This window comes from Salmo trutta, chromosome 24 (genome assembly GCF_901001165.1).
Source record: "Salmo trutta chromosome 24, fSalTru1.1, whole genome shotgun sequence".
Lineage (NCBI taxonomy): Eukaryota > Metazoa > Chordata > Actinopteri > Salmoniformes > Salmonidae > Salmo > Salmo trutta.
In genome coordinates, this window is record NC_042980.1 from 40,128,113 (window position 1) to 40,156,051 (window position 27,939).

The following is a 27,939-nucleotide window of genomic DNA, read 5'->3' on the forward strand; positions in this document are numbered from 1 at the left end:
TTCTGCATTAGCATCGAACAGCCCCCGTGATATGCAACTTTTCAGGGAAGTTAGAAACCAATATACACTGGCAGTTAGAAAAGCCAAGGCTAGCTCTTTCAAGCAGAAATGTACTTCCTGCAACACAAACTCAAAAAAGTTCTGGGACACTGTAAAGTCCATGGAGAATGAGAGCACCTCCTCGCAACTGCCCACTGCACTGAGGATAGGAAACTCTGTCACCACCGATAAATCCGCTATAATTGAGAATTTCAATAAGCATTTTTTTACGGCTGGCCATGCTTTCCACCTGGCTACCACGGTCAACAGCACTGCACCTCACACAGCAACTCGCCCAAGCCTTCCCCATTTCTCCTTCTCCCAAATCCAGTCAGCTGATGTTCTTAAAGAGCTGCAAAATCTGGACCCCTACAAATCAGCCGGGCTAGACAATCTGGACCCTTTCTTTCTAAAATTATCTGCCGAAATTGTTGCAACCCCATTACTAGCCTGTTCAACCTCTCTTTTGTGTCGTCTGAGATTCCCAAAGATTGGAAAGCAGCAGCGGTCATCCCCCTCTTCAAAGGGGGGGACACTCTTGACCCAAACTGCTACAGACCTATATCTATCCTACCCTGCCTTTCTAAAGTCTTCGAAAGCCAAGTCTACAAACAGATTACCGACCATTTCGAATCCCACCGCACCTTCTCCGCTATGCAATCTGGTTTCAGAGCTGGTCATGGGTGCACCTCAGCCACACTCAAGGTCCTAAACGATATCTTAACCGCCATCGATAAGAAACAATACTGTGCAGCCGTATTCATTGACCTGGCCAAGGCTTTCGACTCTGTCAATCACCACATCCTCATCGGCAGACTCAATAGCCTTGGTTTCTCAAATGATTGCCTCGCCTGGTTCACCAACTACTTCTCTGATAGAGTTCAGTGTGTCAAATCGGAGGGCCTGTTGTCCGGGCCTCTGGCAGTCTCTATGGCGGTGCGACAGGGTTCAATTCTTGGGCCGACTCTTTTCTCTGTATACATCAATGATGTCGCTCTTGCTGCTGGTGAGTCTCTGATCCACCTCTACACAGACGACACCATTTTGTATACTTCTGGCCCTTCTTTGGACACTGTGTTAACTACCCTCCAGACGAGCTTCAATGCCATACAACTCTCCTTCCGTGGCCTCCAACTGCTCTTAAATACAAGTAAAAATAAATGCATGCTCTTCAACCGATCGCTGCCTGCACCTGCCCGCCTGTCCAGCATCACTACTCTGGACGGTTCTGACTTAGAATATGTGGACAACTACAAATACCTAGGTGTCTGTTTAGACTGTAAACTATCCTTCCAGACTCACATCAAACATCTCCAATCCAAAGTTAAATCTAGAATTGGCTTCCTATTTCGCAACAAACCATCTTTCACTCATGCTGCCAAACATACCCTCGTAAAACTGACCATCCTACCGATCCTCGACTTCGGCGATGTCATTTACAAAATAGCCTCCAATACCCTACTCAACAAATTGGATGTAGTCTATCACAGTGCCATCCGTTTTGTCACCAAAGCCCCATATACTACCCACCACTGCGACCTGTACGCTCTCGTTGGCTGGCCCTCGCTTCATACTCGTCGCAAAACCCACTGGCTCCAGGTCATCTACAAGACCCTGCTAGGTAAAGTTCCCCCTTATCTCAGCTCGCTGGTCACCATAGCAGAACCCACCTGTAGCACGCGCTCCAGCAGGTATATCTCACTGGTCACCCCCAAAGCCAATTCCTCCTTCGGCCGCCTCTCCTTCCAGTTCTCTGCTGCCAATGACTGGAACGAACTACAAAAATCATTAAAACTAGAAACCCTTATGTCCCTCACTAGCTTTAAGCACCAGCTGTCAGAGCAGCTCACAGATTACTGCACCTGTACATAGCCCATCTATAATTTAGCCCAAACAACTACCTCTTCCCCTACTGTATTTCTTTCTTTCTTTATTTTGCTCTTTTGCACCTGTCACGGCTGTTTGAAGGATCGGACCAAAATGCAGCGTTTTCGTAGTTCCATACTTTCTTTATTGTCAAACTAAATGCAAAACACGAAAAATACTTGAATACCCAAAAACAACAAACCGTGACGCAGAGAGGAAACCACACTACTCAAAAGATAATAACCCCCCCAAAACACAGATAAGAAAAACCCCTACTTAAATATGATCTCTAATCAGAGGCAATGAGGATCAGCTGCCTCCAATTAGAGATCAACCCAAACAATACCAACATAGAAATAGAAAACATAGAACAACCACCCAAAACACCCCCTGTCACGCCCTGACCACTCTACTATAGAAAATAACAACTTACTATGGTCAGGAAGTGACAGCACCCCATTATTTCTATTTCTACTTTGCACTTTCTTCCACTGCAAATCTACTATTCCAGTGTTTTACTTGCTATATTGTATTTACTTCGCCACCATGGCCTTTTTTGCCTTTACCTCCCTTATCTCACCTCATTTGCTCACTTTGTCTATAGACTTATTTTTCTACTATATTATTGACTGTATGTTTGTTTTACTCCATGTGTAACTCTGTGTTGTTGTATGTGTCAAACTACTTTGCTTTATCTTGGCCAGGTCGCAATTGTAAATGAGAACTTGTTCTCAACTTGCCTACCTGGTTAAATAAAGGTGAAATAAATAAAAAATAAAAAAATTGCTGATGAGATGCCATCAGTTGCCTGCCTCTGTGTGTGGTAGAGAGTCATGCAAAGAAACACTGCTGTCAATTTACCCTCAATTGGCTCAGTGTGTGTGTGTGTGTGTGTGTGTGTGTGTGTGTGTGTGTGTGTGTGTGTGTGTGTGTGTGTGTGTGTGTGTGTGTGTGTGGGTGGATAGGAATGTGTATTCTTGAGCCAAGAAAAGGAAGATAAATCATAATGAGAGGTGGAAGCAATATTAACTACAGGCCACGGACGAGATTGAACTCTGCAATCTTCCCCTCTTAAAACACAGATAGAACAACTCTCTCTCTCTCTCTCTCTCGGAGGTCAGTGTGGAGAGTCTGGTGCTTCGTGCAGACATCATTTCACGACTCACTGAGCTCTTTGTGGTTGTTTTTACGAAAGAAAACTGAACTATCAAAATGTCTTGTGTGATAGTTTCTACCTCAGGCGTGGAGGTAAAGGGTTATTAGGAGTACCAGGTCAGAGGGAGGACATTGGGAGAACCGACACACGCACACGCACACACACACACACACACACACACACACACACACACACACACACACACACACACACACACACACACACACACAACGTGCCTGTCTCTGAGAGGGAGGGTGAAATCTAAAGTTCCCTCATACGAGTCAAACTGTGTGTCTACATGGACAAGTTCTGGCCTGGTTTAGATCTTATCTGTCGGAAAGATATCAGTTTGTCTCTGTGAATGGTTCGTCCTCTGACAAATCAATTGTAAATTTCGGTGTTCCTCAAGGTTCCGTTCTAGGACCACTATTGTTTTCACTATATATTTTACCTCTTGGGGATGTTATTCGAAAACATAATGTTAAATTTCACTGCTATGCGGACGACACACAGCTGTACATTTCAATGAAACATGGTGAAGCCCCAAAATTGCCCTCGCTAGAAGCCTGTGTTTCAGACATAAGGAAGTGGATGGCTGCAAATTTTCTACTTTTAAACTCGGACAAAACAGAGATGCTTGTCCTAGGTCCCAAGAAACAAAGAGATCTTCTGTTGAATCTGACAATTAATCTGGATGGTTGTACAGTCGTCTCAAATAAAACTGTGAAGGACCTCGGCGTTACTCTGGACCCTGATCTCTCTTTTGAAGAACATATCAAGACTGCTTCAAGGACAGCTTTTTTCCATCTACGTAACATTGCAAAAATCAGAAACTTTCTGTCCAAAATGACGCAGAAAAATTAATCCATGCTTTTGTTACTTCTAGGCTCGACTACTGCAATGCTCTACTTTCCGGCTACCCGGATAAAGCACTAAACAAACTTCAGTTAGTGCTAAATACGGCTGCTAGAATCCTGACTAGAACCAAAAAATTTGATCATATTACTCCAGTGCTAGCCTCCCTACACTGGCTTCCTGTTAAGGCAAGGGCTGATTTCAAGGTTTTACTGCTAACCTACAAAGCATTACATGGGCTTGCTCCTACCTATCTTTCCAATTTGGTCCTGCCGTACATACCTACACGTACGCTACGGTCACAAGACGCAGGCTTCCTAATTGTCCCTAGAATTTCTAAGCAAACGGCTGGAGGTAGGGCTTTCTCCTATAGAGCTCCATTTTTATGGAATGGTCTGCCTACCCATGTGAGAGACGCAGACTCAGTCTCAACCTTTAAGTCTTTACTGAAGACTTATCTCTTCAGTAGGTCCTATGATTAAGTATAGTCTGGCCCAGGAGTGTGAAGGTGAACGGAAAGGCTGGAGCAACGAACCGCCCTTGCTGTCTCTGCCTTGTCGGTTCCCCTCTTCCCACTGGGATTCTCTGCCTCTAACCCTTTTACAGGGGCTGAGTCACTGACTTACTGGTGTTCTTCCATGCCGTCCATGGGAGGGGTGCGTCACTTGAGTAGGTTGAGCCACTGACGTGGTCTTCCTGTCTGGGTTGGCGCCCCCACCTTGGGTTGTGCCGTGGCGGAGATCTTTGTGGGCTATACTCGGCCTTGTCTTCAGACGGTAAGTTGGTGGTTGTAGATATCCCTCTAGTGGTGTGGGGGCTGTGCTTTGGCAAAGTGGGTGGGGTTATATCCTGCCTGTTTGGCCCTGTCCGGGGGTATCATCGGATGGGGCCACAGTGTCTTCTGATCCCTCCTGTCTCAGCCTCCAGTATTTATGCTGCAGTAGTTTATGTGTCGGGGGGCTAGGGTCAGTCTGTTACATCTGGAGTATTCTCTTGTCTTATCCGGTGTCCTATGTGAATGTAAATATGCTCTCTCTAATTCTCTCTTCTCTCTTTCTTTCTTTCTCTCGGAGGACCTGAGCCCTAGGACCATGCCTCAGGACTACCTGGCATGATGACTCCTTGCTGTCCCCAGTCCACCTGGCCATGCTGCTGCTCCAGTTTCAACTGTTCTGCCTGCGGCTACGGAACCCTGACCTGTTTCACCGGACGTGCTTGTTGCACCCTCGACAATTACTATGATTATTATTATTTGACCATGCTGGTCATTTACGAACATTTTAACATCTTGACCATGTTCTGTTATAATATCCACCCGGCACAGCCAGAAGAGGACTGGCCATCCCTCATAGCTGGTTCCTCTCTAGGTTTCTTCCTAGGTTTTTGGCCTTTCTCAGGAGTTTTTCCTAGGGAGTTTTTCCCAGCCACCGTGCTTCTTTCACATGCATTGCTTGCTGTTTGGGGTTTTAGGCTGGGTTTCTGTACAGCACTTTGAGATTTCAGCTGATGTACGAAGGGCTATATAAATAAATTTGATTTGATTTGATTTGTCTGGATAGACCCCTGCTGTGTGGTCATATTGTACAGCATCTCTCTCTCTGGAGATCAATGATACAACACAGCTCACCCCTGGACGACCTCTCACGCATGCACAGACACAGACACACACACAGACAGACACACAGACACAGACAGCTGATAGTGTGCATATGTTTGTCTCTATAACGATCAGCATCCACACACAACAGAGAGAAAGATAAATTGTGTATGTGTATGCGTGTGTGCTCTCTCACCCTCTGTGCTGAGTCCAGGGCTGGAGGTAAACTGGGCCACGTCTACGATCTTCACAGCGAACTGCTGTCCTGCGTCTCTGTTGATACATCTTCGTACCACACTGAACGGACCCCTGCACATGACAGAACGCACACATTAACATCTCATACCTTTACACAGGACAGAACACATTAACATCTCATACCTTTACACAGGACAGAACACATTGACATCTCATACCTTTATACAGGACAGAACACATTAACATCTCATACCTTTACACAGGACAGAACACATTGACATCTCATACCTTTACACAGGACAGAATACATTAACATCTCATACCTTTACACAGGACAGAATACATGAACATCTCATACCTTTATACAGGACAGAACACATTAACATCTCATACCTTTACACAGGACAGAACACATTAACATCTCATACCTTTATACAGGACAGAATACATGAACATCTCATACCTTTATACAGGACAGAACACATTATAGTTTTTCCAACTGCTTACACACAAAATCTTTTCATGTCACACGATTTTTGAAACCTCTCACTAAAAGTGCAAAACTACACACCAAATATCCAAAACCATAAGCTATTTCTCAGCCTTTGACTCAGTTGTCAATTGCATAAAACACTTTTTTCAAAACACTACACACAATTCTCTACCTAAAACACAAAAATCTAACAGGAAGTGACTTGCTTTCCTTTTCCAAACACAACCAATGAAAATTCTACACTTATTCACCAGGTCACACACACACACTCCTCACATGTGCAAACACTAATTGCTTAACTTATCACTAACCAATCACTGCTTTACTGTAGTATAGGCCTATAAATAAGTCAAAGGTCAGATTACCTGTTTTGAACAATGGATGCCAACAATGGACAGAGAGCAAGAGGAGTAGGAGGGAGAGGCAGGGAACAACAACGAGGACAAATTCAAAGACGAAGCGTTGGAATAGGAGGAAGGGGAAGAAGAGAAGGAAGGAGAGCCATCTCTGATGAGATTAGGGCAACACTTGTTGATCATGTGATCAACCACGGTTTGACCATGAGAGAGGCTGGACTGAGAGTCCAGCCCAACTTGAGTCGATTTACAGTGGCGTCCATAATTCAAACCTTCAGAAATGAGAACAGGTATGCAACTATCTAATGACTATTTTAGCATTACAGTAATGTACTGTAAAATACGTATGACTGCATAGTATTGCATAAACATTTGTAACTCTAAGCCATCCATTTACTGCACTGCATTGAATGAATGAGGTTGGTTATCATGCTGTACTACCTTTTCTTGTACATTGTTTACAGTTCCTATGCTGAGCACATACTGTGTTTGAATTCTGTACAGAGTGGAAAGGCAAAGACATCATGGAGGACGAGGACGCTTGTTTACAGATGTACGAGAGACTGCAATTATAAATATGGTTTTGGCCAACAATGCAATTAGGATTCGAGAGATAAGAGAGCATATCTTGAATAATGACACCATATTTAACAACATCAATCCTGTAAGCCTGTTGACCATACAACGCATCCCCCAACGGCACCGAGTGACGATGAAACCACTTTACAAGGTGCCATTTACCATATTTACTCATCTGTATATCCTTTTGTCTGTTACAGAGAGTATTGGAGCTGGATGCCCATGTAATTCGCCATGAATTTATTTATGTGGATGAGGTTGGCTTCAACCTCGCCAAAACCAGGCGCCGCGGAAGAAATGTAATAGGACAGAGGGCAATTACCAATGTCCCTGGACAGCGTGGGGGTAATATAACTATGTGTGCTGCCATCACTCAAAACGGGGTCCTCCATCACAATGCCACAATGCCACACGGTCCGTACAACACCGGCCATATGCTCACTTTTCTGGATGCAATTTACACAATGCTTGTCCCTGATCCAGATCAGGAGCCTGCTAGATTTGTAGTTTTATGGGACAATGTTAGTTTTCACCGGGCTGTTCTGGTCCAAAACTGGTTTGCCACCCATCCACAATTTGTAGTTTTGTACCTACCCCCATATTCACCTTTTCTAAATCCCATAGAGGAATTCTTCTCAGCCTGGCGCTGGAAAGTGTATGATCGCCAACCCTGGAGGATGCATGTGGGGACATAGAGGTTGCCTCTGTCCAAGGTTGGATACGCCATGCTAGGAGATATTTCCCTCGATGTTTGGCAAGAGAAATGTATCTTGTGATGTGGACGAAGTATTCTGTCCTTTATACAGGACAGAATACATTAACATCTCATAGTAAAAGTAAAGATACCTTAATAGAAAAATGACTCAAGTAAAAGTCACCCAGGATAATACTACTTGAGTAAAAGTCTAAAAGTATTTGGTTTAAAATATACTTAAGTATCAAAAGTAAAAGCAGAAGTATAAATCACTTCAAATTCCTTATTTTAAGCAAAGCAGTTGGCACCATTTTCTTGTTTTTAAAATGTATGGACAACCAGGGGCACACTCCAACACTCAGACATAATCTACAAATTAAGCATGTGTGTTCAGTGAGTCTGCCAGATCAGAGGCAGAAGGGATGACCAGGGATGTTTTCTTGACAAGTGCGTGAATTGGAACATTTGTCTGTCCTGCTCAGCATTCAAAATATAACGAGTACTTTTGGGTGTCAGGTAAAATGTATGGAGTAAAAAGTACATAATTTTCTTTAGGGATATAGTCAAGTAAAAGTAAAAGTTGTCAAAAATATAAACAGTAAAGTACAGATACCCCAAAAAACTACTTAAGCAGTACTTTAAATCATCTCTTATCTATCATCTCTGTTACTCATCTAAAGAGATTCCTAGTATAAATGACCTGACATTGTTTATAGAACAGTTTATGAGTAGCACATGTATTTATTGATAATCATGTGGGTTAGAGATGCCCTCTTGATTATTGTAGATCACCTGTAATGAGAAGAAACGTGAGTTTGTTGTGCATCGACGGAAATTGGTTTGTGCGCGCAAAATCTTTTGTTTTGTGTCGCTAGGTATAGTTCTCTTTGTAAACATGTATTGAACGATCAGAAGTGGGATACTAATCTCACCAATGGTATCAGAAGTGGGATACTAATCTCACCAATGGTGTCAGAAGTGGGATACTAATCTCACCAATGATGTCAGAAGTTGGATACTAATCTCACCAATGATGTCAGAAGTTGGATACTAATCTCACCAATGATGTCAGAAGTTGGATACTAATCTCACCAATGGTGTCAGAGGTGGGATACTAATCTCACCAATGGTGTCAGAAGTGGGATACTAATCTCACCAATGGTATCAGAAGTGGGATACTAATCTCACCAATGATGTCAGAAGTTGGATACTAATCTCACCAATGATGTCAGAAGTGGGATACTAATCTCACCAATGATGTCAGAAGTTGGATACTAATCTCACCAATGGTGTCAGAAGTTGGATACTAATCTCACCAATGATGTCAGAAGTTGGATACTAATCTCACCAATGATGTCAGAAGTTGGATACTAATCTCACCAATGATGTCAGAAGTTGGATACTAATCTCACCAATGGTGTCAGAAGTTGGATACTAATCTCACCAATGATGTCAGAAGTTGGATACTAATCTCACCAATGGTATCAGAAGTGGGATACTAATCTCACCAATGATGTCAGAAGTGGGATACTAATCTCACCAATGATGTCAGAAGTGGGATACTAATCTCACCAATGGTATCAGAAGTGGGATACTAATCTCACCAATGGTGTCAGAAGTGGGATACTAATCTCACCTGTTCTGATGTCTTAGTTTCCCTCTTGGTCTCCTCCTGAGGGGGCGCCAACTACTACCGAGATCTAAATGGCCTCTGGAAGCAATGTCAGCACGAGAACTGTTCCTGTTTCAGCATGACAATGCCCACAATGCCCCCGTGCACAAAGCGAGGTCCATACACAAATGGTTTGTTAAGATCGGTGTGGTAGAACTTGACTGATTTGTATAGAGCCCTGACCTCAACCCCACGGACACAGTTCATTTCCTGTTGAGAGAATTGACGGGCAAATGGGGCGTGTTCGAGGACATAGTTATTGAATAGTAGTAACTTATCCTGAGGGGACATACTTTTTATATTCCAGTTGGTATTCATGCTCTAAAGCATGAGGGTTTAGCTGGTATAAATACATGTGTTTATTATCTGAACATGTATGTATGGTATTCATGTGCTTTGAATGTTAATCGAACAGATATGTGTAAGGGTTTCCCATTGGTCAGATGCAACATGGGTATTTAAACTCTGTAATTTCTTTGTTTGCAGGACAGAGACAGACAGGTAACAGGTTGGCATGCTGCCAGGTACAGGCATGATTGAAGCCTGGCTTTTCTTTTGAGTTTATTAGGCCTACTTTTTGTTCGTCGTCCTGTTTATTTGTTTTTGTAAATACAGTCACCGGCTATATTATTTCTTCACCTTCCAAATAAAAAGCCTCACTTTGGCAAGAAACATCCATCATCTTCGTCAGCCTTCTCACTGTAAAAATCCTATCGCTGGGTCAACCTCACAAGTCCTTGAGACTATTTTATTTAACTAGAAAAGTCAGTTAAGAACAAATTCTTATTTACAATGACGGCCTACACCGGCCAAAACCGGGCGACGCTGGGCCAATTATGGGCCGCCCTATGTGACTCCCAATCATGGCCGTTTGTGATACAGTCTGGAATCAAACCAGGGTCTGTAGAAACACCTCTAGCACTGAGATGCAGTGCCTTAGGCCACTGTGCTGCTCGTGATGACACTATATGAAACACACAACCCAGCGCTCCAGTTTAGCAGTTCCATCTCAACTCCAGTCACTTCTGATATTGTATTCTATGATGGGGAAGTGTATTATCCAACACAGTCAGTGAGAGGTGTTTAGTAAATACAAGGTTTCCACTGCCCTCACATCTCACAGTAGTTTGTCAGTTGGCACAGAGACGAGGGCAGAGGTAGCACAGCGGTAAGATCTTCGTAAATACAGTCCTAGTGCTTACAGTACACATGCACATGCACGCAAACAAACACACACACACGCACACGCACACACACACACACACACACACAGAGAGTCTTGTACAGCTAACATTGTGGGGACACACAATTCAGTCCCATTCAAAATCCTATTTTCCCTAACCCCTAACTCTAACCACTACTCTTACCCTAACCTTAACCCTAACCTTAACCCTAATCCTAACCTTAACCTTAACCCTAACCTGAACCCTAACCCTAACCCAACAACCTAACTTTAACCCTAACCCTAAACCTAACCCTAGCTCCTAACCCTAACCCTAGCTCCTAACCCTAACCCTAAAACTAACCCTAGCTCCTAACCCTAAAACTAACCCTAGCTCCTAACCTTAATGTAATTCTAACACTAACACTAATTCTAACCTTAACCCTAAACCCCCTAGAAATAGCATTTGACCTTGGACCAAGGTCAAAACATTTTTCGTTTACTGTTCTTGTGGTGACTTCTGGTCCCCAGAAGAATAGTGAAACACGTCCGTCCAAACACACACACACACACACACACACACACACATTCCTTGGAAAGCAGAGCATCTCCTGCCTCAGGTGTGTGTAGGCTACACAGTTTTTGATTAAAGATGACACAGTTCACACGTCCTCAGAGAGAGTGTGTGTGGGTGTTGCTCTTTCTCTCCTCTCATTTTCCCTCCCTGTCTTCCTCCCTCTCTCCTCCCTATCTGACTCCCCTCCCTCTCTACCCCTCCCTCTCTACCCCTCCCTCTCTATACCCTCCCACTCTACCCCTCCCTCTCTTACCCTCCCTCTCTTACCCTCCCTCTCTTACCCTCCCTCTCTACCCTCCCGCTCTCTACCCCTCCTTCTCTATACCCTCCCTCTCTATACCCTCCCTCTCTATACCCTCCCACTCTACCCCTCCCTCTCTATACCTCCCTCTCTACCCCTCCCTCTCTATACCCTCCCTCTCTATACCCTCCCTCTCTTTACCCTCCCTCTCTACCCCTCCCTCTCTATACCCTCCCTCTCTACCCCTCCCTCTCTATACCCTCCCTCTCTATTCCCTCCCTCTCTACCCCTCTGTCTCTATACCCTCCCTCTCTCTACCCCTCCCGCTCTCTACCCCTCCCGCTCTCTACCCCTCCCTCTCTATACCCTCCCTCTCTACCCCTCCCTCTCTACCCCTCCCACTCTCTACACCCTCCCTCTCTATACCCTCCCTCTCTACCCTCCCTCTCTATACCCTCCCTCTCTACCCCTCTGTCTCTATACCCCTCCCCTCTCTCCCCTCCCTCCTCTATACCCCTCCCTCTATACCCATCCCTCTCTACCCCTCCCTCTCTATTCCCCCTCTCTACCCCTCTGTCTCTAAACCCTCCCTCTCTCTACCCCTCCCGCTCTCTACCCCTCCCTCTCTTCACCCTCCCTCTCTACACCCTCCCTCACTACCCCTCCCTCTCTACCCCTCCCACTCTCTACACCCTCCCTCTCCATACCCTCCCTCTCTATACCCTCCCTCTCTACCCCTCTGTCTCTATACCCTCCCTCTCTATACCCTCCCTGTCTCTACCCCTCCCTCTCTACCCCCTCCCCTCTCTACCCCTCCTTCTCTATACCCTCCTTCTCTATACCCTCCCTCTCTATACCCTCCCTCTCTCTACCCCTCCCTCTCTATACCCTCCCTCTCTCTACCCCTCCCTCTCTACCCCCTCCCTCTCTACCCCTCCCTCTCTATACCCTCCCTCTCTATACCCTCCCTCTCTCTACCCCTCCCTCTCTACCCCTCCCTCTCTACCCCTCCCTCTCTATACCCTCCCTCTCTATACCCTCCCTCTCTACCCCTCCCTTTCTAGCCCTCCCGCTCTCTACCCCTCCCTCTCTACCCCTCCCTCTCTACCCCCGCCCTCTCCATACCCTCCCTCTCTATACCCTCCCTCTCTACCCCTCTGTCTCTATACCCTCCCTCTCTATACCCTCCCTCTCTACCCCTCTGTCTCTATACCCTCCCTCTCTATACCCTCCCTCTCTCTACCTCTCCCTCTCTATACCCTCCCTCTCTCTACCCCTCCTCTCTATACCCTCCCTCTCTCTACCCCTCCCTCTCTACCCCTCCCGCTCTATACCCTCCCTCTCTCTACCTCTCCCTCTCTATACCCTCCCTCTCTCTATACCCTCCCTCTCTCTACCCCTCCCTCTCTACCCCTCCCTCTCTACCCCTCCCTCTCTACCCCTCCCTCTCTATACCCTCCCTCCCTACCCCTCCCTTTCTAGCCCTCCCGCTCTCTACCCCTCCCTCTCTACCCCTCCCTCTCTACCCCCGCCCTCTCCATACCCTCCCTCTCGATACCCTCCCTCTCTACCCCTCTGTCTCTATAACCTCCCTCTCTATACCCTCCCTCTCTCTACCCCTCCCTCTCTACCCCTCCCTCTCTACCCCTCCCTCTCTATACCCTCCTTCTCTATACCCTCCCTCTCTCTACCTCTCCCTCTCTATACCCTCCCTCTCTCTACCCTCCCTCTCTCTACCCCTCCCTCTCTCTACCCCTCCCTCTCTCTACCCCTCCCTCTCTCTACCCCTCCCTCTCTATACCCTCCCTCTCTATACCCTCCCTATCTACCCTCCCTCTCTATATCCTCCCTCTCTCTATACTCTCCCTCGCTCTATACCCTCCATCTCTCTACCCCTCCCTCTCTATGCCCATACCCATCTCTCTCTACCCTCCATCTCTCTCAGTTCCTAGGGCTTCCACTAGATGTCAACAGTCTTTAGAAAGAGTTTCAGGCTTGTTTTTGGAAAAATTAGCTAGAATTTGTAGTTCTAAGTGGCTCCCATTTTGGCTGTAGTGTTTTCATGCGCGTGGATGAGAGTGCTTTCTTTGTTGTTTATCTCCGGGAAAGACAATAACGATTCTCCGTCTTAAATTTTTATCATTTATTACGTATTAGGGTACCTGAGGTTTGATTATAAATGTTGTTTGACTTGTTTGGAGAAGTTTATTGGTAACGTTTGGGATTCATTTTGTATGCATTTTGAAGGAGGGAAACCGGTGGATTATTGAATGAAGTGCGCCAGCTAAACTGAGTTTTTGGGGAAATAAAAAAGGACTTTGTCGAACAAAAGGACCATTTGTGATGTAGCTGAGACCTTTTGGAGTGCCAACAGAAGAAGATCTTCAAAGGTAAGGCATTTATTTTATCGCTATTTCTGACTTTCGTGGCGCACCTGCCTGGTTGAAAAATGTTTTTAATGCTTTTGTGTGCAGGGCGCTGTCCTCAGATAATCGCATGGTGTGCTTTCGCCGTAAAGCCTTTTCGAAATCTGACACAGTGGCTGGATTAACAAGAAGTTAATATTTTTTCTGATGTATGACACATGTATTTTCATGAAAGTTAAATATTACTATTTCTGTAATTTGAATTTTGCGCTCTGCAATTTCACAGGATGTTGTAAAGGTGGGTCGCTAGCGGAACGCCTGCGCCAGAAAGGTTAAACTAATAACGCACAAACAATTATATTTTCTCATGTCTTTATTGAACACACCGTGTAAACATTCACAGTGCAGGTTGGAAAAAGTATGTGAACCCTTGGATTTAATAACAGGTTGACCCTACTTTGGCAGCAATAACCTCAACCGAATGTTTTCTGTAGTTGTGGATCAGACCTGCATAACGGTCAGGAGGAATGTTGGACCATTCCTCTTTACAAAACTGTTTCAGTTCCACAATATTATTGGTACGTCTGGTGTGAACCGCTTTCTTGAGGTCATGCCACAGCATCTCAATCAGGTTGAGGTCAGGACTGACTGGGCCACTCCTGAAGGTGTATTTTCTTCTGTTCAAGTCATTCTGTTGTTGATTTACTTCTGTCTTTTGTGTTGTTTTCCTGTTGCATCACCTAACCTCTGTTGAGCTTCAAGTGGCCTAACATTCTCATGCAAAATGTCTTGATAAACTTGGGAATACATTTTTCCGTCAATGAGAGCAAGATGTCCAGGCCCTGAGGCAGCAAAGCAGACCCAAACCATGATGCTCCCTCCACCATACTTTACAGTTGGCATGAGGTTTTGATGTTGGTGTGCTGTGCCTTTCTTTCTCCACACATAGTGTTGTGTGTTTCTTTCAAACAACACAAGTTTCATCTGTACACAGAATATTTTGCCAGTAGCACTGTGGAACATCCAGGTGCTCTTTTGCGAACTTCAGACATGTAGCAATGTTTTATTATACAGCAGTGGTTTCTTCCATGGTGTCCTCCCATGAACACCATTCTTGTTTAGTGTTTTACGTACTGTAGACTTGTCAACAGAAATGTTAGCATCTTCCAGAGATGTCTTTAGCTGACACTAGGATTCTTCTTAACCTCATTGAGCATTCTGCGCTGTGCTCTTGCAGTCATCTTAGCAGGATGGCCACTCCTAGAGAGAGTAGCAACAGTGCTGAAATTTTTCCATTTATAGACAATTAGTCTTGCCGTGAACTGACTTTTAGAGATACTTTTGTAACCCTTTCCAGCTTTATGCAAGGCAACAATTCTTAATCTTAAGTTTTCTGACATCTCTTTTGTTCGAGGCATGGTTCACATCAGGCAATGCTTCTTGTGAATAGCAAACTCAAATTTTGTGACTGTTTTTTTATGGGCAAGGGTAGCTCTAACCAAAATTACCAATCTCAACTCCAGGTTAGTTGACTCCTGACTCCAATTAACTTTTGGAGAAGTCATTAGCCTAGGTGTTCACATACTTTTTCCAACCTACGCTGTGAATGTGTATATTACAGTGCCTTGCAAAAGTATTCACGCCTTGGCATTTTTCCTATTTTTTTGCATTACAACCTGTAATTTAAATGGATTTTTTTTGGGATTTCATGTAATGGACATACACAAAATAGTCCAAATTGGTGAAGTAAAAAAAACGGAAAAGTGGTGCGTACATATGTATTCACCCCCTTTGCTATGAAACCCCTAAATAAGATCTTGTGCAACCAATTACCTTCAGAAGTCACATAATTAGTTAAATAATGTCCACCTGTGTGCAATCTAAGTGTCACATGATCTGTCACATGATCTCTGTATATATACACCTGTTCTGAAAGGCCCCAGAGTCTACAACACCACTAAGCAAGGAGCACCACCAAGCAAGCGGCACCATGAAGACCAAGGAGCTCTCCAAACAGGTCAGGGACAAAGTTGTGGAGAAGTACAGGGTTGGGTTATAAAAAAATATCAGAAACTTTGAACATCCCACGGAGCACCATTAAATCCATCATAAAAATTGAAAGAATATGGCACCACAACAAAGCTGCCAAAAAACGGCCGCCCACCAAAACACACAGACCAGGCAAGGAGGGAATTAATCAGAGAGGCAACAAAGAGACCAAAGATAACCCAGAAGGAGCTGCAAAGCTCCACAGCGGAGATTGGAGTATCTGTCCATAGGACCACTTTAAGCCGTACACTACACAAAGCTGGGCTTTACGGAAGAGTGGCCAGAAAAAAAGCCATTTCTTAAAGAAAAAAATAAACCAACAAGTTTGGTGTTTGCTAAAAGGCATGTGGGGGACTCCCCAAACATATGGAAGAAGGTACTCTGGTCAGATGAGACTAAAATTTTGCTTTTTGGCCATCAAGGAAAATGCTATGTCTGGGGCAAAACCAAGCCCTCTCATCACCCCGAGAAAACCATCCCCACATTGAAGCATGGTGGTGTCAGCATGTTTTTCATCGGGGGGGGACTGGGAAACTGGTCAGAATTGAAGGAATGATGGATGGCGCTAAATACAGAGAAATTCTTGAGGGAAACCTGTTTCAGTCTTCCAGAGATTCGAGACTGGGACGGAGGTTCACCTTCCAGCACGACAATGACCCTAAGAATACTGCTAAAGCAACACTCGAGTGGTTTAAGGGGAAATATTTAAGTGTCTTGGAATGGCCTAGTCAAAGCCCAGACCTCAATCCAATTGAGAATCTGTGGTATGACTTAAAGATCGCTGTACACCAGCGGAACCCATCCAACTTGAAGGAGCTGGAGCAGTTTTTCCTTGAAGAATGGGCAAAAATCCCAGGGGCTAGATGTGCCAAGCTTATAGAGACATACCCCAAGAGACCTGCAGCTGTAATTGCTGCAAAAGGTGACTCTACAAAGTATTGACTTTGAGGGGGCGAATAGTTATGCATGTTCAAGTTTTCTGTTTTTTTGTCTTATTTCTAGTTTGTTTCAAGCAAAAAATATTTTGCATCTTCAAAGTGGTAGGTATGTTGTGTAAATCAAATGATACAAACCCCCCCAAAATCAATTTTAATTCCAGGTTGTAAGGCAACAAAATAGGAAAAATGCCAAGGGCGGTGAATACTTTCGCAAGCCACTGTATGTGTTCAATATAGACAAGAAAAATACAATAATGAGTGTGTTATTAGTATAAGCACACTGTGTGTGTTTCTTGTTGTGACTTAGATGAAGATCAGATGACATTTTATGTCAAATTTATGCAGAAATCCAGGTAATTACAAAAGGTTCACATACTTTTCTTGCCACTGTAGCTCTCCAGCCTGTGTGTGTGTGTGGTTGACCATCTCTGGGCAGTGTGCCTCTGTACATCACACCTCTGACGCTATGAAGCTTTAATCTGATCACCATCTGCTATAGCATGTGTGTTTAGGCACGCATAACACACACACAGGTGTAATCATTTTGACATGGCTGCCTGTAATTTGTTAAGGATACAAAATCCATTCCAATAATTCAAGCTCACACGCACTGGCACACACTCGCACTCACACAGGCAGTCACACAGGCACTCACACACAGACTCATACAGGCACTCACACAGGCACTCACACGGGCATTCACACTCGCACTCACACACGGACTCACACAGGCACTCATACAGGCGCTCACACAGGCAGAGAGAGAGAGAGAGAGAGAGAGAGAGCTAGAGCCACTATGGAACACAAAGCTTTTACTATCTTATCCTGGAATATACAAGGTCCGAGGTCATCTGCCTTTGGACTAAGGAGCAGGAACCCAGACTTCATCAGAGAAATTGGAATACAGACATTGTCATCCTACAAGAAACATGGTATAGAGTAGATGGACACACTGTTTGCCCTCTAGGTTACAGAGAGCTAGTAGTCCCACCCACCAAACTACCAGGTGTGAAACAGGGAAGAGGCTCAGGGGGTATGCTAATTTGGTATAGAGCAGACATAACCCACTCTATTAAATGAGTCAAAACAGGAAAATTGGCTGTTTATTATTAATTGCTGGCTAGAGATTAATAAGGAACATTTTATTGAATTATCTCAACAGAGAAAAATGTCCTCATGTGTGCTACCCCCCCACCCCCCCACTAGAATCCCCATACTTTAATGAAGACAGCTTCTCCATCTCAGAGGGGGAAATCAATCATTTCCAGGCTCAGGGACATGTACTAGTCTGTGCTGACCTAAATGCCAGAACTGGACAAGAATCTGACACTCTCAGCACACAGGGGGACAAACACCTACCTGGAGGTGACAGTATTCCCTCCCAAATATGCCCCCCTAAACACAAGTATGACAAAACAACCAACAAAAACGGGTCACAACTCTTGCAGCTCTGTCGCACACTGGGTCAATGGTAGGCTTCATGAGGACTCTTATGATAGGTACACCTATAGCTCATCTCTTGGCTGTAGTACTGTGGATTACTTTATCACTGACTTCAACCCAGAGTCTCTCAGAGCGTTCACAGTCAGCCCACTGACACCCCTATCATATCATAGAAAAATCTATGTCTACTTGAACAGAGCAATACTCAATCATGAGGCATCAAAGCCAAAGGGACTGCAGAAATAAATAACTTCTGGGAAAATTGGAAAACTCTAAACAAACAACAACACAAAGAGTTATCTATCCAAAACGGAGATGTATGGATAAACCACTTCTCCTTCCTTTTTGGCTCTATAACAAAGAACAAACAGCAAAAATATATACATGATCAATTACAAATCTTAGAATCAGCTTTAAAGACTACCAGAACTCACTGGATTCTCAAATTACATTGAATGAACTACAGGACAAAATACAAACTCTCCAACCCAAAAAGGCCTGTGTGGTTGACGGTATCCTAAATTAAATGATAAAATATACAGACCGCAAATTCCAATTGGCTATAATTAATCTCTTTAACGCCATCCTCAGCTCTGGCATCTTCCCCAATATTTTTTATATTTTGACTCAATTTGGCATGAGGGATGCAGCTTGAACCCCACCCTGTTCAACATATACAGTACCAGTCAAAAGTTTGGACACACCTACTCATTCAAGGTTTTTTCTTTATTTGACTATTTTCTACCTTGTAGAATAATAGTGAAGACATCAAAACTATGAAATAACACCTATGGAATCATGTACAATAGTAACCAAAAAAGTGTTAAACAAATCAAAATATTCTTCTTCAAATAAGCCACCCATTGCCTTGATGACAGCTTTGCACACTCTTGGAATGCGGAATTCTGCAAAATCATCCTCTGTGTACGTAAAACACAAAATAAATTCTACAACCACCAAACCCTCCATAAAAAACCCATCACCTACAGAGAGATTAACCTAGAGAAGAGTCCCCTAAGCAAGCTGGTTGCAGTGCACTGTTCACAAACACAAACAGACCCCACAGATCCCCAGGACAGCCACACAATTAAACCCAACCAAATCATGAGAAAACAAAAAGATAATTACTTGACACATCGGAAAGAATTTACCAAAAAACAGAGCAAAGTGAAATGCTATTTGGCCCTAAAAAGAGAGTACACAGTGGCAGAATACCTCACCACTGTGACTGACCCAAAATGAATGAAAGCTTTGACTTTGTAAAGACTCAGTGAGCATAGCCTTGCTATTGAGAGAGGCCGCCATAGGCAGACCTGGCTCTCAAGAGAACTACTTGCACATCGTTATAACACTGTATATAGACATAATATGATATTTGAAATGTCTCTATTCCTTTCAAACTTTTGTGAGTGTAATGTTTACTGTTCATTTTTTATTATTTATTTAACTTTTGTTTGTTATCTATTTGAATTGAGAGAGAGAAAGAGAGCAGAAGAGAGAGAGGGAGAGAGAGAGGGGGGAAGAGAGAGGGGGAGAGAGAACAAGAGAGAGAGGGGAAGAGAGAGGGAGAGAGTGAGAGAGGGGGAAGAGAGTAAGGGAGAGATGGGGGAAGAGAGATAGAGAGGGGGAAGAAAGAGAGGGCGGAAGATAAAGGTGGGGAAGAGAGAGAGAGAGAGAGTGAGAGAGAGAGACAGAGAGGGAGAGGGGGGAAGAGAGAGAGGGGAGAGAGAGAGCGGGAGAGAGCAAGAGAGAGAGAGAGAGCGGGAAGAGAGAGAGCGGGAAGAGAGAGAGCGGGAAGAGAGAGAGGGGGGGAAGAAAGAGAGAGGGAAAGAGAGCGAGGGGAAGAGAGAGGGGGGGAAGAGAGAGAGGGGGGGGAGAGAGAGAGGGGACGAGAGAGAGAGGGGGAAGAAAGAGAGGGAGAGAAAGGGGGAAGGAAGAGAGGGAGAGAGAGGGGAAGAGAGAGGGGAAGAGAGAGAGGGGAAGAGAGAGAGGGAGAGAGAGAGAGAGAGCGAAGAAGATGGGGGTTAGTCAGTATAATTGCTCCTGTTTGAAGTTAGTTACAGAGACAGAAACCCCTGAACCTTCAGAGGAAGAGGTATAGTGAAGTCTACATTTAAGAGGTATAGCGAAGTCTACATTTAAGTGTGTGTGACAGCAAGATAGAGAGAGAGTCTCTCTGAGCATAACAGGGACATTTATCATGCAATAAAGAATATAAAACACACACACACGCACTCCTGGCAGAGCTCCTGGATAAATAGCTTGGTGAAGGGAAACATTTTGAGGTTGCGAGCACATGAAAGATATTTAGATTTAACGGTTATTTGATTGGTAATTAGCAACGGTTAGGCACTTAAAACACACACTGTAAATTCCTACTCAGCCCAGCTCATCTCAGCACATGATTCTAAAACTAGGCAGATGAGCTCTAATGTTTTTGGGACTCAAGGAGGAAGCAGAGAAAGAGAGACAGTAAACTGATGCAGTAATAGAGTCTGTCTGCTTTCATGAGTGAATGATCAACCAGCAACTATTCTAATGCTTTATTGAGACACACAACAACAACAAAAACAATGTGTCTGCTATCTCACTGGGATCTTACAGGTCACGTCCAGCAGGAGGCGAAGGGTAGAAAGAGAGATGGGGGGGATGAAGACGTTTGTGGTGAGAGAGAGAAACATCAGCATACCAATAAGGAAAGAACACAAGTGTTATGTCATATTCATGAGAGAAGTAGTCTGAAGACAACAAAACAGAGATGACTCAGGAGAATGTAAGTTCACACAGACCCAGAGAGTAAAGGGAAACACTAAACTGTGTGTGTGTGTTCATATTCTTTAGTGCATGATAAATGTCCCTGTTATGCTCAGAGACTTCCCTCTGTGTCACTCTCTCTCTCTCTTGGTGTCACCACACCACACTACACCACTACACTACAACACTACACTGCAAAACTTAAGTTAGTGCTTAACACGGCTGCTAGAATCTTGACTAGAACCAAAAAATGTGATCATATTTCTCCAGTGCTAGCCTCTCTACACTGGCTTCCTGTTAAGGCAAGGGCTGACTTCAAGGTTTTACTGCTAACCTACAAAGCATTACATGGGCTTGCTCCTACCTATCTTTCCGATTTGGTCCTGCCGTACATACCTACATATATGCTACAGTCACAAGACGCAGGCCTCCTTACTGTCCCTAGAATTTCTAAGCAAACAGCTGTAGGCAGGGCTTTCTCCTATAGAGCTTCATTTTTATGGAATGGTCTGCCTATCCATGTGAGAGACGCAGACTCGGTCTTGATCTTTAAGTATTTTTTGAAGACTCATCTCTTCAGTAGGTCCTATGATTGAGTGTAGTCTGGCCCAGGAGTGTGAAGGTGAATGGAAAGGCACTGGAGCAACGAACCACCCATGCTGTCTCTGCCTGGCCGGTTCCCCTCTCTCCACTGGGATTCTCTGCCTCTATCCCTATTACAGGGGCTGAGTCACTGGCTTACTGGTGTTCTTCCATGCCGTCCCTAGGAGGGATGCGTCACTTGAGTGGGTTGAGTCACTGACGTGATCTTCCTGTCTGGGTTGGCGCCCCCCCTTGGGTTGTGCTGTGGGGGAGATCTTTGTGAGCTATACTCGACCTTGTCTCAGGATGTTAAGTTGGTGGTTGAAGATATCCCTCTAGTGGTGTGGGGGCTGTGCTTTGGCAAAGTGGGTGGGGTTATATCCTGCCTGTTTGGCCCTGTCCGGGGGTATCGTCGGATGGGGCCACAGTGTCTCCCGACCCCTCCTGTCTCAGACTCCAGTATTTATGCTGCAGTAGTTTATGTGTCGGGGGGCTAGGGTCAGTCTGTTATATCTGGAGTATTTCTCCTGTCTTATCCGGTGTCCTGTGTGAATTTAAGTATGCTCTCTCTAATTCTCTCTCTCGCTCTCTTTCTTTCTTTCTTTCTTTCTTTCTTTCTTTCTTTCTTTCTTTCTTTCTTTCTTTCTCTCTCTCTCTCTCTCTCGGAGGACCTGGGCCCTAGGACCATGCCTCAGGACTACCTGGCCTGATGACTCCTTGCTGTCCCCAGTCCACCTGGCCGTGCTGCTGCTCCAGTTTCAACTGTTCAGCCTGCGGCTATGGAACCCTGACCTATTCACCGGACGTGCTACCTGTCCCAGACCTGCTGTTTTCAACTCTTTAGAGACAGCAGGAGCGGTAGAGAAACTCTGAATGATCGGCTATGTAAAGCCAACTGACATTTACTCCTGAGGTGCTGACTTGTTGCACCCTCGACAACCACTGTGATTATTATTATTTGACCCTGCTGGTCATCTATGAACATTTGAACATCTTGGCCATGTTCTGTTATAATCTCCACCCGGCACAGCCAGAAGAGGACTGGCCACTCCTCATAAGCCTGGTTCCTCCCTAGGTTTCTTCCTAGGTTCTGGCCTTTCTAGGGAGTTTTTCCTAGCCACCGTGCTTCTCCACCTGCATTGCTTGCTGTTTTGGGTTTTAGGCTGGGTTTCTGTACTTCACTGTGAGATATCAGCTGATGTAAGAAGGGCTTTATAAATACATTTGATTTGATTTGATTTTTTTATGGAATATCTACATAGGCGTACAGAGGCCCATTATCGGCAGCCATCACTCCTGTGTTGCAATGGCATGTTGTGTTAGCTAATCCAAGTTTATAATTTTAAAAGGCTAATTGATCATTACAAAACCCTTTTGCAATTATGTTAGCACAGCTGAAAACTGTTGTTCTGATTAATGAAGCAAACTGTCCTTTAGACTAGTTGAGTATCTGGAGCATCAGCATTTGTGGGTTCGATTACAGGCTCAAAATGGCCAGAAACAAAGCACTTTCTTCTGAAACTTGTCAGTGTATTCTTGTTCTGAGAAATTAAGGCTATTCTATGCGAGAAATTGCCAAGAAACTGAAGATATCGTACAACGCTGTGTACTACTCTCTTAACAGAACAGCACAAACTGGCTCTAACTAGAATATAAAGAGGAGTGGGAGGCCACGGTGCACAACTGAGCAAGAGGACAAGTACATTAGAGTGTCTAGTTTGAGAAACAGATGCCTCACAAGTCTTCAACTGGCAGCTTCATTAAATAGTACCCGCAAAACACCAGTCTCAACGTCAACAGTAAAGAGGTGACTCCGGGATGTTGGCCTTCTCGGCAGAGTTGCAAAGAAAAAGCCATATCTCAGACTGGCCATTAAAAAGAAAATATTAAGATGGGCAAAAGAACACAGCCACTGGACAGAGGAACTTTGATAGGATGATTTCTATTCAAGCTGTTTTGTGTATGATCTCTGCCAGTAAAGTCCGATGTGATCTTCTTTACTCTGTAAAAGCCAAAATCAGTTAAACATCTTTTGAGTCAAAGTAGAGTAGAAAATAACGTGACACAGCTATGACTGGGTCTGACTCAGTGTCACAGACACACAGACAGAGAAGCCACAGGTGGCTTAGCCCGGTTGGTGGTGGTGGCATCAACTGTGTGTGTGTGTGTGTGTGTCAAGTGTGTGTGTCAAGTGTGTGTGTGTGTGTCAATTGTATGTGTCAAGTGTGTGTGTGTGTGTCAAGTGTGTGTGTGTGTCAAGTGTGTGTGTGTGTGTCAATTGTGTGTGTGTCAAGTGTGTGTGTGTCAAGTGTGTGTGTGTTTGTGTTTGTGTCAAGTGTCCTGTGTGGCTCAGTTGGTAGAGCATGGCACTTGCAATGCCAGTGTTGTGGGTTTGATTCCCACAGACGGATTCCCACTTGACACACAGACAGAGAAGCCACAGGTGGCTTAGCCCGGTTGGTGGTGGTGGCATCAACTGTGTGTGTGTGTCAAGTGTGTGTGTTGTGTGTGTGTGTGTCAATTGTGTGTGTCAAGTGGGTGTGTGTCTGTGTGTCAAGTGTGTTTGTGTTTGTGTCAAGTGTCCTGTGTGGCTCAGTTGGTAGAGCATGGCACTTGCAATGCCAGTGTTGTGGGTTTGATTCCCATGGAGGACCAGTAAGAAAGAAGTATAAAAATGCCAGTGTTGTGGGTTTGATTTCCATGGAGGACCAGTGAGAAAGAAGTATAAAAATGCCAGTGTTGTGGGTTTGATTCCCATGGAGGACCAGTAAGAAAGAAGTATAAAAATGCCAGTGTTGTGGGTTTGATTCCCATGGAGGACCAGTAAGAAAGAAGTATAAAAATGCCAGTGTTGTGGGTTTGATTCCCATGGAGGACCAGTAAGAAAGAAGTATAAAAATGGATGTTGATAAGTAGTTGAGATTTGCTCAGTCCATCCTGACCGTACCAAATCTGAACCAATCATAGACGACTATGTTTTACAAGTTTGGACAGCACAATACAGCACAGAACAGTAGAGTACATTACAGAACAGTAAAATAAAGAAAATTAGAGTAGAGTTCAGTACAGTATAGTAGAGCACACTAGAGTAGAGTACAGTATAATGTACTGTATTGTACTATATTATATTATGTACTGTACATATCTACTTTACTGAACTCTACTGTACTCTACTGTACTCTACTGTGCTGTACTGCACACTACTTTACTGTACTGTACTGTACTGTACTGTAGTTAAATAACAAAAATAAATGTTTTCAAACTCAAGGTGTCATGTCATAGCTGACACCCCATTCTTTCTGGAGACATCTTTCGATCTTAATTCAGAGCAAATATTTAACAGAGTTTTTGGAAAATGTGGTCGCATAAAAACCTGAGGGAGATTTTACCATTCTTCCAGTAAATGTGTTTGTGTGAAATGTTCTGTGGAAATTGTTAAAAGTACTCCTTGTGCATAGAGTTGTATGGTTTGTTAAACTTTGAAATCAATGTTTTTGTTTGGTATACATTTTAAAGTGAAAAATCTGAGTCGCAGCGTTGAATAGCCCTGAACCATCAGGGCCATCTATAACTATTACCTAACTATTATCTGAACAGTACCAGATTTTATATGTGTGTGTGTCTGTCTGTGTGTGTGTGAGTGTGTGATAATACTCTCTCTCTTCTTTGCCCTTCAGATAGGGGCCACGACCAGGTCAGGCTGTGATGTTTAGCCGGTGTGTATGTGTGTGTGCGTGTGTTCTCGGTTCCCAGGGCTGCATTTCTAGTACCATTTACACCATGCAAAGCTAGAACTTTCATATCTCCCTTCCCCAGTACAGCTGGGGAGTGCGTTTCGACAAAGATCAGCAAAGGTAAGAAATTATTTATAATACTATTTCTGAGTTTTGTTGACTCCAGAACTTGGCTGGTAACTGTATAGCTTGCTTTGATGGCTTTCGCCGTAAAGCTATTTTGAAATCTGACACAGCGGTTGCATTAAGGAGAAGTGTATATATAATTCTTCCAATAACTGTTGTAAATTTTATCAACGTTTATGACAAGTATTTTTGTAAATTGATGTGCTCATTCACCAGCAGTTTTGGAGGCAAAACATTTTCTGAACATCACGCGCCAATGTAAAATGTTTTTTTTTTATATAAATATGAACTTTATCAACAAAACATACATGTATTGTGTAACATTAAGTCCTGGGAGTGTCATCTGATGAAGATCGTCAAAGGTTAGTGATTAATTTTAGCTGTATTTCTGTTTTTTGTGACGCCTCTCCTTGCTTGGAAAATGGCTGTGTGGTTTTTCTTGTCTCAGCGCTGTCCTAACATAATCTAATGTTATGCTTTCGCCATAAAGCCTTTTGAAATCGGACAATGTGGTTGGATTAACGAGAAGTGTATCTTTAAAATGGGATATAATAGTTGTATGTTTGAGAAATTTGAATTATGAGATTTTTGTTGTTTTGAATTTGCTGCCCTGCTATTTCACTGGCTGTTGAATAGTGTGTCCCGCGGGTGGGACGCTAGCGTCCCACATACCCCAGAGAGGTTACAGAGTTTAAGTATAGCCAATTGGAATTTGTGGTCTGTATATTTTATCATTTATCATTGAGGATACCATCAACACCACAGGCCTTTTTGGGTTGGAGGGTTTGTATTTTGTCATGTAGTTCATTCAATGTAATTGGAGAATCCAGTGGGTTCTGGTAGTCTTTAAAGCTGATTCTAAGATTTGTATTTGATCATGTATATGTTTTTACTGTCTGTTCTTTGTTATTGGGCCAAAAAGATTGGAGTGGTTCATATATTGATCTGATTTTTGACGTGCTGTTCCTTCTTTTTCCGTAGTGTATTTCTGTATTGTTTTAGGTATTCACCATAGTGAAGGCATAGGCTCAGGTTTTTTGGGTTGGATAGGTTTCTCAATGTCTTTCTTAGGTTCTTGTATTCTTCATCAAACCATTTGTCATTGTTCATTTTGTGGAACGTTTTGTCCAGGAAGTTGTCTAAAAGGGATTTAATTTGTTGTTGCCTAATTGTTTCTTGGTAGGTTTTCACACTACTTTCCTTCCATCTATAGCATTTCTTAATATTATTCAGTTCCTTTGCCTTTGATGCCTCATGATTGAGTATTGCTCTGTTCAAGTAGACTGTGATTTTGCTGTGATCTGATAGTGGTGTCAGTGGACTGACTGTGAACGCTCTGAGAGACTCTGGGTTGAGGTCAGTGATAAAGTAGTCCACAGTACTACTGCCAAGAGATGAGCTATAAGTGTACATAGGAGTCCCTATGGGGATTCTAGTGGGTAGCACACAGGAGGACATTTTTCTTTGTTGAGATAAAAAAAAAATATATAATTCTAACCAAATGTAAAATGTTCCTGTTTTGATTTATTTAATTGAGTGAGTTTGCACTATACCAAATTAGCATACCCCCTGAGTCTCTTCCTTGTTCCACACCTGGTCGTTTCGTGAATGGGACTACCAGCCCTCTGTAACCTAGAGGGAAACCAGTGGGTCCATCTCCTCTATACCATGTTTCTTGTAGGATGACAATGTCTGTATTTCTGATTTCTTTGGTGAAGTCCAGGTTCCTGCACTTTAGGCCAAAGGCAGATGACCTCAGGCCTTGGATATTCCAGGATGAGATAGTGAGGGCTTTGTGTTCCATAAAGTGTCCAATGTTGTTAGTCATGTGGTCTCTCTCTCTCTCTCTCTCTCTCTCCTCTCTCTTTCTCCTTCTCTCTCCCTCTCTCTCTCCTTCTCACACTCTCTCCCTCTCTCTCTCGCTCTCCCTCTCTCCTTATCTCTCTCTCTCTCTCCTTCTCTCTCTCACCTTCTCTCTCGTTGACTCGTTGACTCAGTTCTGCAATTACACACACACACACACACACACACACACACACACACACACACACACACACAATGTTGTACACACATATCAGGGCTCCTGCTGTGAAGGGATGCTGCGATGACTAATGAGAAAAGAAAGAGAGAGAAAAAGAAAAGTGAGAGAGAATTTGGTGAGGTTATATTTGAGTGCGAGGTAACCACGTCTAAATTGAGAGGTCTTGGGGTGTGTGTGTGTGTGTGTGTGTATACTGTGCATTGCAAGTAGCACTCTGTTAATCCTGTGAGGTCATCAGAGGAAGGAGATTTTGTGGTGTGTGTGTGTGTGTATGTGTGCACATCAAAGCAACAGAGCAGCATCTGAGGCTGAATGAAGAGTCGTGACCATCTATTTTCACCTCTCTCTCTTTCTCTCTCTCTTTCCGCCTCTCTCTCTCTGTCTCCTTCTCTCTGTTTCCCTCTGCCTCGCTCTCTGTCTC

The 27,939-nt window shown here is 44.0% G+C and overlaps 1 protein-coding gene across 8 annotated transcripts in view; it reads right to left on the reverse strand.

Annotated features, from left to right (window-relative positions):
- Positions 1-27,939, reverse strand: part of LOC115161305 (peripheral plasma membrane protein CASK-like) — a 224,508-nt gene that overhangs the window by 143,139 nt on the left and 53,430 nt on the right. For all 8 annotated transcript variants that reach the window (XM_029712184.1, XM_029712182.1, XM_029712186.1 and 5 more), the window contains exon 2: positions 5,710-5,822. In XM_029712184.1, coding sequence (XP_029568044.1) covers positions 5,710-5,822 — 113 coding nt within the window. The remainder of the gene's footprint in view (positions 1-5,709; positions 5,823-27,939) is intronic.